We start from the raw sequence: 14,203 nt of genomic DNA, 5'->3' as shown, positions 1-14,203 counted from the left end.
GGGCGAGTGGGTCGAACCACTCACGGGTAATTATTGCAAGAAGCCTGGCAGGAGACCAGAGCAAGCAAGAGAAACCCCCTACAACTATAATGTGGATAAATGTGAGGTTATCCACTTTGGTGGCAAAAACAGGAAGGCAGATTATTATTTGAATGGCACTAGATTGGGAGAAGGGGAAGTGCAAAGAGACCTGGGTGTTCTTGTGCACCAGTCGCTGAAGGTAAGCATGCAGGTGCAGCAGGCGGTTAAGAAGGCAAATGGTATGTTGGCCTTCGTAGCAAGAGGGTTCGAGTACAGGAACAAGGATGTCTTGCTACAGTTGTACAGGGCCTTGGTGAGACCGCACCTTGAGTATTGTGTGCAGCTTTGGTCGCCTTACCTGAGGAAGGACGTTCTTGCCATGGAAGGAGTGCAGCGAAGATTCACCAGGCTGATACCTGGGATGGCGGGAATGACGTATGAGGAGAGATTGTGTCGATTGGGCTTATACTCACTGGAGTTTAGAAGATTGAGAGGGGGTCTCATCGAAACCTATAAAATTCTGTCAGGCCTGGACTAGATGCAGAAAGGATGTTTATGATGGCCGGGGAGTCCAGAATCAGGGGTCATAGTCTAAGGATAAGGGGTAAGCCATTTAGGACTGAAATGAGGAGGAATTTCTTCACCCAGAGAGTGGTGAACCTGTGGAATTCTCTGCCAGAGGGCGGTGGAGGCCAGTTCATTAAATATATTCAAAAAAGAGTTGGATATATTTCTTGAGGCTAAAGGGATCAAGGGATATGGGGAGAAGGCAGGGACAGGGTACTGAATTTGGATGATCAGCCATGATCTCATTGAATGGCGGAGCAGGCTCGAAGGGCCGAATGGCCTACTCCTGCTCCTATCTTCTATGTTTCTATATTTTCTATGCATCCTAGGGTCTTAAAAGAAGTGGCTGCAGAGATAGTGGATGCATTGGTTGCAATCTACCAAAATTCCCTGGATTCTGGAGAAGTCCCAGCGGATTGGAAAACTGCAAATGGCTTACCCCTTAAGAAGGGAAGGAGACAGAAAGCAGGAAACTATAGACCTGTTAGCCTAACATCTGTCATTGGGAAAATGCTGGAGTCCCATTATTAAGGAAGCAGTAGCAGGGCATTTAGAAAATCAGAATAGTCAAGCAGAGTCAGCATGGTTTTATGAAAGGGAAATCAGGTTTGACAAATTTGCTGGAGTTCGTTGAGGATGTAACGAGCAGGATGGATAAAGGGCAACTAGTGGATGTCATGTATTTGGATTTCCAGAAGGCATTCGATAAGGTGCCACATAATAGGTTACTGCACAAGATAGGAGCTCACGGTAGTTGGGGTAATATATTAGCATGGATAGAGAATTGGCTAACTAACAGAAAACAGAGTCGGGATAAATGGGTCATTTTCCGGTTGGCAAACGGTAACTAGTGGGGTGCCACAGGGATCAGTGCTGGGGCCTCAACTACAGGAAACTTGGCGATATCCGGCACCGACGGGACCGAGCTGCTGCCGATCTATCAAAACTTCCGGATAGACCAGCGCTGATGTTGAAGGATACGGAGGTTTTCATCGCCGTATCTGACAACACTGTTGCTTAGCAACAGCTTGTAAACACTCGGCCCGTACCTTGGAAGCGTCTCGGAAGCTGTTGCTAAGTTACAGAGATGCTTTCCAGAGCCCGACTGTTAAAAAAAAAAAAAAAAAAAAAAAAATGCTAGAAGAAAAAAAACCTAACCAAAACGGCTGCTGATTTCTGCCGTTAGATCGAGGTTTCCGGACATACAACCTCCGGATAAACCAAAGTTTCCTGTATTTACAATCTATATTAATGACTTGTATGAAGGGACTGTATGTAATGTTGCCAAATTTGCTGATGATACAAAGATAGGTGAGAAAGCAAGTTGTGAAGAGGACACAAAGAATCTGCAAAGGGATATAGACAGGCTAAGTGAGTGGGCAAACATTTGGCAGATGGAGTATAATGTGGGAAAGTGTGAGGTTATCCATTTTGGTAAGAAAAAGAAAAAGCAAATTATTTAAATGGAGAGAGATTACAAAATGCTACAGTAGAGGGACCTGGGGGTGCTTGTGCATGAAACACAAAAAGTTAGCCCACAGGTACAGCAAGTAATCAAGAAGGCAAGTGGAACGTTGGCCTTAATTGCAAGGGGGTTGGAGTATAAAAGCAGGGAAATCCTGCTACAACTGTACAGGGTATTGGTGAGACCACACCCGGAGTACTGCGTACAGTTTCGGTCTCCTTATTTAAGGAGGGATATACTTGCATTGGGGGCAGTTCAGAGAAGGTTCACGAGATTGATTCCTGAGATGAAGCGGTTGTCTTATGAAGAAAGGTTGAGCAGGTTGGACCTATAGTCATTGGAGTTCAGAAGAATGAGAGGGGATCTTATTGAAACAGATAAGATACTGAGGGGGCTCGACAAGGTAGATGCAGAGAAGATGTTTCCCCTGATGGGGGAATCTAGAACTAGGGGGCATAGTCTCAGAATATGTGGTCAGATTTTTTTCTTCCTCTGCTGAAGGTGTTGCCTCCTTACTGGGTCTGGTCCTGTCGGCAGTGGCATCTGTCCAGTACAGTAAACTCTCGTTTAAATGGCACCTAATTATCCGGAATTCTCTAATAACCGGCAAAATTCAGCAGTAGGTTCAGGAACCCAAAGGTATGTTTTACTGTATATTTGTGGCTGTGTAACCAGGGTTCTCGTACCTTCTGCCATGGCTCCTGCACCTCTGGTTGTGTAACCGGGACTCCTGCACATGTGGCCGTGTAACCAAGGCTCCTGCACAAGTGGCTGTGTAACCAGGTCCCCTGTACATGTGGCCGTGTAACCGGGACTCCAGCACTTGTGGCCGTGTAACCGCGGCTCCTGCACAAGTGGCTGTGTAACCAGGTCCCCTGTACATGTGGCCGTGTAACCAAGGCTCCTGCACAAGTGGCTGTGTAACCAGGTCCCCTGTACATGTGGCCGTGTAACCGGGACTCCAGCACTTGTGGCCTTGTAACCGGGACTCCTGCACATGTGGCCGTGTAACCACGGCTCCTGCACAAGTGGCTGTGTAACCGCGGCTCCTGTACCTGTGGCCGTGTAACAGGGACTCCTGGATCTGTGGCTGTGTAACAGGGGCTCCTGCACCTGTGGCCGTGTAACCCGGGTTCCTGCACCTGTGGCTATGTAACGGGGCTCTCGTACCTTGGGCCATTGTCACTCCATGTCCCTTCTTCTGGTCTGAGGTCGGCCGATATATAAATTGCCTCAGTAGGTATACCTCTCCGTTATCCGGAACTTTTAATCAACCGGCACCATCCCGGTCCCGTAGGTGCCGGATACGAAAGAGTTTACTGTACCTTACAATTCACGCACGAGTCGAGATAACCGAGTGCTTGTTGACTGTTTGGACCATCGCAACTAAGCCCAGTTCAGTCCTCGCTCAATGTGCACACGTACATATTTTAATCAGGGAGGCACTGGACAGCAATCAGTAATGGAAATCAGCTGACTTTTCCTCAGCCCCAGGAATCAATGCCCCACCGCTGTCTTCCCCCAAAACACAAATATGAGTTATTTGCGTTCCAAGTGTTTGCTTGGCTCAGTTGGGAGCGCTCTTGTCTGAACTGAAATTGCGGGTTTACACCCACTGCAATACACACAATCTGAGGCTTATACTTCAATGCAATGCTGAGGGATTGCTGCGTTGTCAGAGGACCCGTCTTTCAGAAGAGACGTTAAACTAAGGCCTCACCTGCCTGCTCAGGGGGGCATTATTCAAGAAAAGCAGTGTCCTGCCAACATCCAACCTTCAACCAAGTACTGTACATCAAAACAGATAAATATTTGTGGAATCTGTTGCCAGATTAGCTGACAGGTTTCCCCATGTGGCAGTTAGTGCAATTCAAGTGTTCACTGGCTGTGAAGGAGGACACGTACATATTTTAACAGGGAGGCACTGGACAGCAAATTCTTTTCTTAAAATCCCTGATATGTGATGGAGTGCTGCACTGATTCAGTTGCTGTACTTTGGCTGTGACATTAAACCAAGGGCACAATCCAAAGAGGAGCAGGGTTGAAGAGTGAGCTACACGACAACAAACAACCACATCTATGATTCCCATATGGTTGGTAAGTTCTTGACTTCAGCTAAACTGACTGGGCAAAGGGCTGAGTGGCAAGTGTATTTTTAACCTGCTGAAAGAGGAGCTAATTTACCTGCTGGTACCTGGCTTGAGAACCATGGACAAAGGCCTCCCCTTGATAAGCCACCCACCCTAATAGTGGTAAAGCTGTGCAGAATATACTGTATGTGTGAAAATACTTGACGATTTCTCCGGTCTCCTTGCTAACATTTATCTCGCAACCAAAACCTCCAAAAACAAATGAACTAGTCATTTATCTAATTGCTGTTAGTGGAACCTTGCTGTGTGCAAATTGGCTGTGTTTAGCTACATTGTAACAGTGGCTACACATCAAAACTAATTCATTGGCCATGAAGGCTTTCCTGAGGATATGAAATGCACTATGGAAATAAGTGCTCCTTACTTGCCACAGTGATGCTTAGCTCCCTGGTCTTCTCTCCAGCTTTGTTTTGAGCATGACAGGTGTAAATTCCAGAATCCTCTTCTGCTGTCTCATTGAAGACCAGCTCATTCCCAGCCTGGTAGACACGCCCTTGGGTTGGAACTCGTGCACTGCCCCTGTACCATGACACAACAGGCAGGGGCAGTCCTCTTGGTGGTGGGCATTCAACATGTTGCATGGTATTTGCAATGAAAACCTTTGGACTGAACGGCAGCATCTCGTCAATTTCTAAATTAAAAAAAAAAAATGATTTCAGAAGCAGCTCAACATTTTCCACGTACTTTTGAATCTACTTTTCCCTGCATCCTTGTCGTATGATCTGTTAATATTCACAGGAAACTTCTACCCAAAACTACACTGGAAATGGTTTGGAAAAGCTTTCAGTCATTCAAGCATCAGTTGACGTTGTATACTCAACAGATGGCAGCAGTGCCTACATTTCCTGTTCTATTCCTATTTGTTAAAGATAACCCTTTGCTTGTTTAATTCATTGTGTGACAAGCTTAATTTGTGTAAATGCAGCGTATGAAGCATCTAAAGACCAATTGCATCTCGTCTTGATTATTTTTTTAGATGCACTTTTTTTTTTTAATGATTTCTGATTAAACAATGTTGACTTTTTAGTTTTGTACATAAGCAGTAAAATCACTGTAAAGCAGTTAGAGCTCACACATCTCAACTCCCAACAAGACTAACATGAACTCTCCATGGCCAAAGGCAGTTCAATAATCAGGGCAAACCAGGAAGACTTACAAGGAGGGGCTGCACAATTATTATTTCAGAAGACCTCAAGCCATTTCAGATGGTTTTGCCTGTGAAGGCCCACCCTGCTTTGTAAAATGCACTGAATTAAAATCCATAAAGATTACAATCTGAAATTCCTTAATAAATAGCCTGTTTCCTTTTCCGGTTCTACACAATAACCAGCAGTTCAAGTGACTGCATTTCCCCCACCAGACAATGCAAACATCGAGTAATTTCACAACTGGTTCACTAATGTCCTTTAGGGAAGAAAATCTGTCCTATGTGTGACTCCAGTGCCACACCAACATAGAAGACGCTTAACTGTCCTCTGAAGTGGCCTCGCAAGCCATTTAGCATCAAACCGCTAGCAAGAGAACCAATAAAACTGGACAGACGCTCAGCTGCAACATAAGCATCAAATCGGGACATGAGAGGCACACCATGCCCAGTGGCAAGTAACATTCGTGCCACAAAAGTGCCAGGCTGTGACCATCTCCAACAGGACAAAGCCAAACCACCTCCCCACGACATTCAATGGCATTACCAGTGAGTCTTCCACCATCCACAGCCTAGGGTCACCGTTGACCAGAAACTTAACTGGGCCAGCCACATAAATGATGTGACTACTAGAGGAGGTCAGAGACTGGGTAAGTGGCTCAGCTCCTGACCCCCCCCCCCAAAGCTTCTTCACCACCTACAAGGCACAAGTCAGCAGTGTGATACTCCCCACTTGGCTGGATATGAGCAGCTTAACACTCAAGAGGCTCGACACCATCCAGGACAAAGCAGCACGCTTGATTGGCACCCCATCCACCACCTTAAACATGCACTCCCTCCACCACCGGCGTACCATGGCTGCAGTGTGTACAATCTACAGGGATCCTGCACCCGCACACAATCTCCACTCTGAGCCACCTGCCCCCTATCTCACTTTGGTTTTTCCTAGCTATATCACAGTGCCACTTATAATTGCTATTTCCTGGGCAACATTACTCCATGGTCTAAATACAGGCCCTGGACATCATCTTTCATCCCCTGGCTGCGGTTCTTCTCCCTCTCCTACCTGCTCTCATCTCCATTTCCCTTTTCTATCCACCGAACAGTTCTTTAGTTGCATTCTTTGCCAATTTTTCATGCCGTTTTGTAAATGCAAAAATTCGTAACATAAGAGATGCTGACATTTTATTTTCAACTTCCAGCATGGGGCCATAACACAAAGTTCAAAGATTTTCTATAAAGTTTAAAATAACATTTGCAGACATTTCTCTCTTTATATACATTTTGATTATGCCTCCGTGAACTACTTTGGGACTGTTCCAATAACAATCCTCGTCAAATGCCAGAAGTAGCTTTAATAATGAGTAGCTTTTGTAATTATATAAATACAAAACAAAAATTAAAATAAAATACAAACACCGCTTCTGATGTCTTCTCTTCGGTTTGCCATCATCCTCAGCTTTTAGATTTTTATTGGAACTTTTTCCTAATATCTAATCTGCTCTAGTTTTTCACATCAAAAGTGTTTAATCCAACTAATTCCGTCGATAATCAAACCATCTGGGTTCCCTTCATCCATTTTGGAACAGAGAACAAGTTTGACCTCTAACTGGCTGAAAATATGCTTCAAATTTCAACCAACTGAATGCCATAACTGTAAAGATGGACATTATTGCATCTTATATTCAACTGTCAAATCGTGATGAATTGTAAAGCAGCAGAAACCTGTTAATACCATAGATGTAGACAGCACAGAAAGAGACCATTTGACCCATTGTGACTCTCCTGGCTCCTTGTCAGAACGATCCAAAACTAATTCCACATAGCCCCGTATCTTCCTCTGCTTAAAATATTCATCCAATTATCCCTCAAAAGATGCAGTGGTCTCTGGTTCAGCTATATCCTGAGAGAGTATCCCATCCTACAACAATCCACTGTGTAAAGAAATTTCTCCTGACCTCTCTCAAGTAAGGTTTTTGCATCAATGATACCTTGTCACTGACTCCCCAAGCTGAGGAAATAGTTATATCGGGCCAAGTCATCAGGCCAAGTCATCTTTAACAAATGGTGCTGGCTCTTTGATAAGAACTCATTCATGGTGCAGGAAAGGTTACTTTTTCTTTCCAATGGGTCTCATTATACAGTTACCCCTAAAGACCTTAACTTTCTTGCATTGTGGTACAGGTTGAGCGTCCTGAATCCGGCAACCTCGGGATCGAGGCCGAGCCGGTTTTCGTGTTTTTCCAGACTTCAGAGCGTGTTTCTGATATCCGAAATCTGGAATTATCGCAACCTGGGCTCGGGCGTTTCCAGACTTCGGACATCAGAAACACGTTCCGAGTCCAGAAATGCCTGGGCCGCTCCGCTTAGCGCTGACGCGTTTCTCCGCCCCTCCCCTTCTGTTAAAGGGAAGGGACGCTGCGAGCTCTGCAGAGCATCCGATGGCCCACACTAGACCACCAGGGCGGCGTGGTGCCGTGGCCGCAGCCTGGCAGAAACGGTTTGACAGGGTGTCCGGATTCCAGAACATTTTACGGATTCCGGACAACCCTGCCACCAATCGTCCCGGAGTCCGGATCTCCGGATTTTGGACGCTCAACCTGTATCTGCATTACTGACTTAATACTACTGCGCGTGAACATGGCGCGGAGATTTAAATATTTACATTATTCTTTATTCATACCTGCCATGCGTAGTGCAGCTTCCAGCACGGTCGGCTTCCCTCTCGGACCTCGACCAACACATTTGTACACACCAAAGCTGCGAGGTTTCACGTTAGTAAGCAGCAGAGAGCCATTAGCAAACACAATAGTCCTGAGGAGAGAAGATTTCAGGTTAAATATAGGTTTGTAATGCCCTCTATTAGTAGTTTTGCAGTTCCCACACCCTGCCCTGAAGCTGCAGCATGCTGAGGTGTGGCTCCATAAGCAGCACCTGTCTTCTGGTGTCCTATACATGCGCTATTCTTCATGGGTGAAGTCAGGCAGTGAGTGCTGGCAGACTGTTCCACTGTGGGGACATCACAGCTGACTCTTTTTCTCATCCAACATCCATATTAATGCACTTTGCAACGTGATTCATCGACAATCAAGAGCAGGAACCCTGGCTAGTTTTTCTCCAATCTCTAGCACACAGATAGTGAGGTAAATTGTCAAAGCCCAATTGCTGCCCAGGCTGAGATCAGGGATCATTCTGGTGTGTTCCTGATCTGTAAGGCTCAATATTATGTGGAAACATTTGGGAGCAAATCTACAGGGGGAGTGAATCATTCACTTTTATAATTGAATGGAGGACCTACTCATTGTCATCTTCCTCTTTGTAGTTAGAGAGAACTACTGGCAAAATGTTGGAAACAAGTTTCCTGCTTGTCCCCATTCCTACCTTTGGGGATGGGGTAGGGAAACAACACAGGCAAAGGAAAGAGGAAAAGTTGAGCAAACCAAGGTGGGAATTTAACAAAATTGGTGCTCTTTCAAAAGTGTAAATCAGTTCAAGTTGGATCAAACAACAGAGTATCTCCAAAAATATCAGCTGGAAGTGAGTGAAAGGTTTGAGGAGGACCCCTACACAACTAAGAGGACTGCAACATAATCATCTAGCCATTCGGACTGATATGACTATTATGAATAGATTAAAGTCTAAAAACACATTTTGGGCCAGTCAGAATGGCTAGATCATATGAAGAGGTTTAGATTCCTACATGCATAACTTGAAGACGATTTTTCTCAACTCCATCACTGCAGCTCCAGCACACCAAGATCAGTTAATCTTTGTTCATGCATCTGGGGGAAGAGTGGGTATGAAATCATCAAACCTTCCATCATTGCCCTGGAGTCTTAACTTCCCATCAAAAAACCTAGACAGAAACTCTCAAAACTATTTCTGATTAACTCATGCAGAGATCTTAAATCAAAGTGACAAGAAAGAACTTGCATTTAGTGTTGACGGTAGAATGTTTGCCGGGATGCCATAATCTTTCAACCATATTAAAGCCCGAAACCGTTGTGTCCAATATTACATATACAAACGATTCTGCAATACCATGAGATTTTTTGTTTAAAGAAAACTTTTCTCCCTCCACTGGCAAGAACAGTTAAAAGATAAGAACGTGCCTATCTCTCAACAGTTGGTGCCAACAGATGCCGATCCATCTCTGCAGATATAACCAATCACAGCAAGGTCAGAATTTTCTGATGCATTTCTGATGCTCAGATTCTGCAGCATTTCCAAATTATTGATGAATATCCTGGGGTAGGGCATTCAGTACTAAAGATAGAATCATAGAATCTTACACCACAGAAGGCGGCCATTCAGCTCATCGTGCCTTTGAAAGAGCTGTCCAATTAGTCCCACTACCCTACTCTTTCCCCAGAGACCTGCATATATTTCCTTGTTAAGTATATCGCTCGCTAACCAGTATTGCAGCTCGCTCGCTAACCAGTATTCAGTTCTGGATACTGGTGAGGGCGATAGTTCCTCTAGGGGGTGCAGCCAGAGCCAAGTCCACAGCACCATGGGTGGCTCAGCTGCACAGGTGGGGAGGAAAAGAGTGGAAGAGCAATAGTGATAGGGGATTCGATAGTTAGGGGAATAGTCAGGCGTTTCTGCAGCCGCAGACGTGGCTCCAGGATGGTATGTTGCCTCCCTGGTGCCAGGGTCAAGGATGTCACTGAACGGCTGCAAGACATTGAGGGGGGAGGGTGAACAGCCAGAGGTTGTGGTCCATATCGGTACCAACAACATAGGTAGGAAGAGGGATGAGGTCCTGCAGGCAGATTTTAGGGAGCTAGGAAAGAGATTAAAAAGCAGAACTCAAAAAGGTAGTTGTAGTGATCAATAACATGTCATTCTATAGTGGACACTAGGTGGAGCCGTAGAGCTGTATATAGCTGTATGTATAAGACTACACTACCCAGCTGTATATATATTAAGACATTACCCATGAGGCACTAGGCTACCCACAAGGCAAGTGTCAAGATGGCAGCCTGCACACAGGAGCACACATGCTGCATCTCTACAGATACTGTACCTAGAGAACGTGTACTGAATAAATGACTAGCTAGAAGCTAGCTGTGTTCATAATAAATAGACATTCTTATTAATGAACATAACAGTAGTAATCTCCGGATTACTCCCGGTGCCACGTGCTAGTGAGTACAGAAACAGGAGGATAGAGCAGATAAATGCGTGGCTGCAGAGATGGTGCAGGAGGGAGAGCTTTAGATTCCTGAGGCATTGGGACTGTTTCTGGGGAAGGTGGAACCTGTACAAGCCAGACGGGTTGCACCTCAACAGAGCCGCAACCAATATCCTCGTGGGGAGGTTTGTTAGTGCTGTTGGGGAGGGTTTAAACTAGCTTGGCAGGGGGATGGGAACCTGAGAGTGGATTCAGAAGGGAGAGAAGCCAAGCTGGAAATGGAAGGCAGAAAATTAGTAAGCGAGTTCGGTAGGCAGAGGAAATATAGGCTAGAAAATAGACAAGGGAGGTTGGCAGTGCTAAATGGTATGTACTTCAACGCAAGGAGTCTCTAGGGAATAAAGCAGATGAGCTGAGGGCACAGATAGACACGTGGGAGTATATTATAGCTATTATTGAGACATGGCTGAAAGGAGGGCAGGAATGGCAGCTCAACATTCCTGGTTACAGGGTTTTCAGACAAGATAGAGGAGGATAAAAAAAGGAGTGGGGGGTCGCAATATTGTTTAAAGAATCAATTACAGCTGTGAGGAGGGAGGATATCTTAGAAGGATCACCAAATGAGGCCATATGGGTTGAACTGAAAAACAAAAAAGGGGCAATCACATTGCTGGGAGTGCACTACAGACCTCCAAGCAAATATATAGGCAAATTTCTGAGACATGTAGAAATAGGGCAGTAATAGTCGGGGATTTCAACTTCCCTAATATTAACTGGGATAAAATTAGTGTGAAAGGCAGAGGGAGCAGAATTCTTAAAATGCATTTCGGAGAACTTTTTTAGCCAGTACGTAGCAAGCCCAACAAGAGAGGGGGCGGTTTTGGACCTAGTTTTAGGGAATGAAGCTGGGCAGGTGGAAAGGGTATCAGTGAGAGAGCATATTGGTGGTAGTGATCAATTCAGTTAGATTTAGGGTAGTTATGGAAAAGGACAAGGATAGACCAGGAATAAAAGTTCTCAATTGGGGAAAAGCTAATTTTACTTAGCCGAGGGGTGATTTAGACAAAGTGAACTGGAGACCGAAACTTGAAGGTAAATCAGTGTCAGAGCAGTGGCACCCCACTAGTTATAGTTTGCCAACCTGAAAATGACCCATTTATCCCGACTCTGTTTTCTGTTAGTTAGCCAATCCTCTATCCATGCTAATATATTACCCCCAACCCCATGAGCTCTTATCTTGTGTCGTAACCTTTTATGTGGCACCTTATCGAATGCCTTCTGGAAATCCAAATACACTACATCTACTGGTTCCCCTTTATCCACCCTGCTCGACACATCCTCAAAGAACTTCAGCAAATTTGTCAAACATGATTTCCCTTTCATAAAACCATGCTGACTCTGCTTGACTATATTATGATTTTCTAAATGTCCTGCAATCACTTCCTTAATGATGGACTCCAGCATTTTCCCAATGACAGATGTTAGGCTAACTGGTCCATAGTTGCCTGCTTTCTGTCTCCCTCCTTTCTTAAACAGGGGCGTTACATTTGCGGTTTTCCAGTCCGCTGGGACCTCTCCAGGATCCAGGGATTTTTGGTAGATTACAACTAATGCATCCACTATCTCTGCAACCACCTCTTTTAAGACTCTAGGATGCACGCCATCAGGTCCAGGGGACTGTCCACCTTTAGTCCCATTGGTTTGCCTAGTACGTCCTCTCTAGTGATAGTAATTGTTTTAAGTTCTTCACCCCCATCCCAATAGCCCCTTAATTATCCATTATTGGGATGCTTTTAGTGTCTTCTACAGTGAAGACCGATACAAAATATTTGTTCAAAGTCTCTGCCATTTCCCGGTTTCCCATTATTAATTCCCCACTCATCCTCTAGGGGACCAACATTTACTTTAGTTACTCTCAACTTTCTATATACCTGTAGAAGCTCTGTCTGTTTTTATATTTCTTGCAAGCTTACTCTCATAAGCTATCTTCTCTATTTTTTTTAGTCATCCTTTGCTGCTTTTAAAAAATTTCCCAATCCTCTGGCCTTTCACTATTCTTCGCAACATTGTATGCTTTTGTTTTCAATTTGATACCATCCTTTACTTCCTTAATTAGCCACGAATGGTTCATCCTTCTCAGAGTTTTTCTCTCTCACTGGAATATATCTTTGCTGAGAGTTATGAAATAGCTCCTTAAATGTTTGCCACTGCTTTTCTACAGTCTTACCCTGTAATATATTTTCCCAGTCCACTTTAACCAAGTCTGCCTTCATACCTTTGTAATTACCTTTGTTTAAGTTCAGGACACTAGTTTGAGACCTAGCTTTCTCACCCTCGAGCTGAATTTGAAATTCTACCATGCTATGATCACTCTTCCCAAGAGGATCCTTCACTTTATCATTAATTAATCTAGCTTCGTTACACATTACCAGATCTAAAATAGTCTTCTCCCTGGTTGGTTCCACAACATTTTGTTCCAAGAAACCATCCCGTATACACTCGAAGAACTCTTCCTCAAGTCTACCTTTGCCAATTTGCTTTGTCCAATCACTATGAAGATTAAAATCTCCCATGATTCTAGTTTTGCTCTTCCCCACAAGTAGAAACACATTGTGTTTATTGTATCAAAACATCTCAATTTTAAAGTCCTCCATTAGGTTACCCCTCGGCCTTCTTTTTTCAAGAGAAAAGAGACCCAGCCTGTTCATCCTTTCCTGATGGGTATAACCTCACATTTCTGGTATCATCCAAGTAAATCTTCTTTGCACCCTCTCCAATGCCTCGATATCCTTTTTTATAATATGGCAACCAGAACTAGTAAACAGTGAGGAAGATAGTAATAGGCTTCAAGAAGACATACAGGCTGGCCGAATAGGTGGTCACATGGCGGATGAAATTCAATGCAGAGAAATGTGAGGTGATACATTTTGGTAGGAAAAATATGAGGAAAGACCATACACACTATATCGTATAATTTTAAAGGGGTGCAAGAACAGAGAAACCTGGGGGTGCATGTGCACAAATCTTTGAAGGTGGCAGGACAGGTTCACAAAACAGTTAATAAAGCATATGGGATCCTAGGCTTTATAATTAGAGGCATAGAGTTCAAAAGCCAGGACCTATATATTATAACCTATATAAAACAGTATTTCGGTCCCAGCTGGAGTATTGTGTGCAATTCTAGGCACCACACATTAGGAAGGATGTGACGGCCTTAGAGAGGGTGCAGAAGAGATTTAATCAAATAGTTCCAAGGATGAGGGATTACAGTTACGTGGATAGACTGGAGAAGCTAGGGTTGTTCTGGGCGGCGCAGACACGATGGGCCGAAGGGCCTCTTTCTGTGCTGTAAAACTCTATGACTCCTTGGAGCAGGGAAGGCCAAGAGGAAATTTGATAGAGATGTTTAAAATCATGAAGGATTTCGATAGAGTAAATATAGAAAAACTGTTTCCAATGGCTGAAGGGTCGATGACCCAGATTTAATGTGATCGAGGGCACAGATTTAAGGTGATTGGCAAAAGAACCAGAGGCAACATGACAGAAAAACTTTTTTATGCAATGAGTGGTTAGGATTTGGAATGCACTGCCTGATAGGGTGATGGATACAGATTCAATAGTACCCTTTAAAAGGGAATTGGATAAATACTTGAAGGAGAAAAAAATTGCAGGGATATGGGGAAAGAGCGGGGTAGTGGGACTAACTGGATTGCTCTTCG

General features: G+C 44.3%; 1 protein-coding gene across 2 annotated transcripts in view; it reads right to left on the bottom strand.

The window, feature by feature from the left end:
- ptk7b (protein tyrosine kinase 7b) overlaps positions 1-14,203 on the bottom strand; it is a 359,270-nt gene that overhangs the window by 89,920 nt on the left and 255,147 nt on the right. For both annotated transcript variants that reach the window (XM_085998043.1, XM_085998042.1), the window contains exons 6-7: positions 8,031-8,161; positions 4,568-4,834 (exon numbers count right to left, since the gene is read on the bottom strand). In XM_085998043.1, coding sequence (XP_085854169.1) covers positions 4,568-4,834; positions 8,031-8,161 — 398 coding nt within the window. The remainder of the gene's footprint in view (positions 1-4,567; positions 4,835-8,030; positions 8,162-14,203) is intronic.

This window comes from Somniosus microcephalus, chromosome 9, assembly GCF_052327205.1.
Source record: "Somniosus microcephalus isolate GS21.2 chromosome 9, FLI_Smic_1.0, whole genome shotgun sequence".
Taxonomy (NCBI): Eukaryota; Metazoa; Chordata; class Chondrichthyes; order Squaliformes; family Somniosidae; genus Somniosus; species Somniosus microcephalus.
The sequence above is the reverse complement of the archived record's forward strand: the minus strand, read 5'-3'. Positions and strand labels throughout refer to the sequence as shown.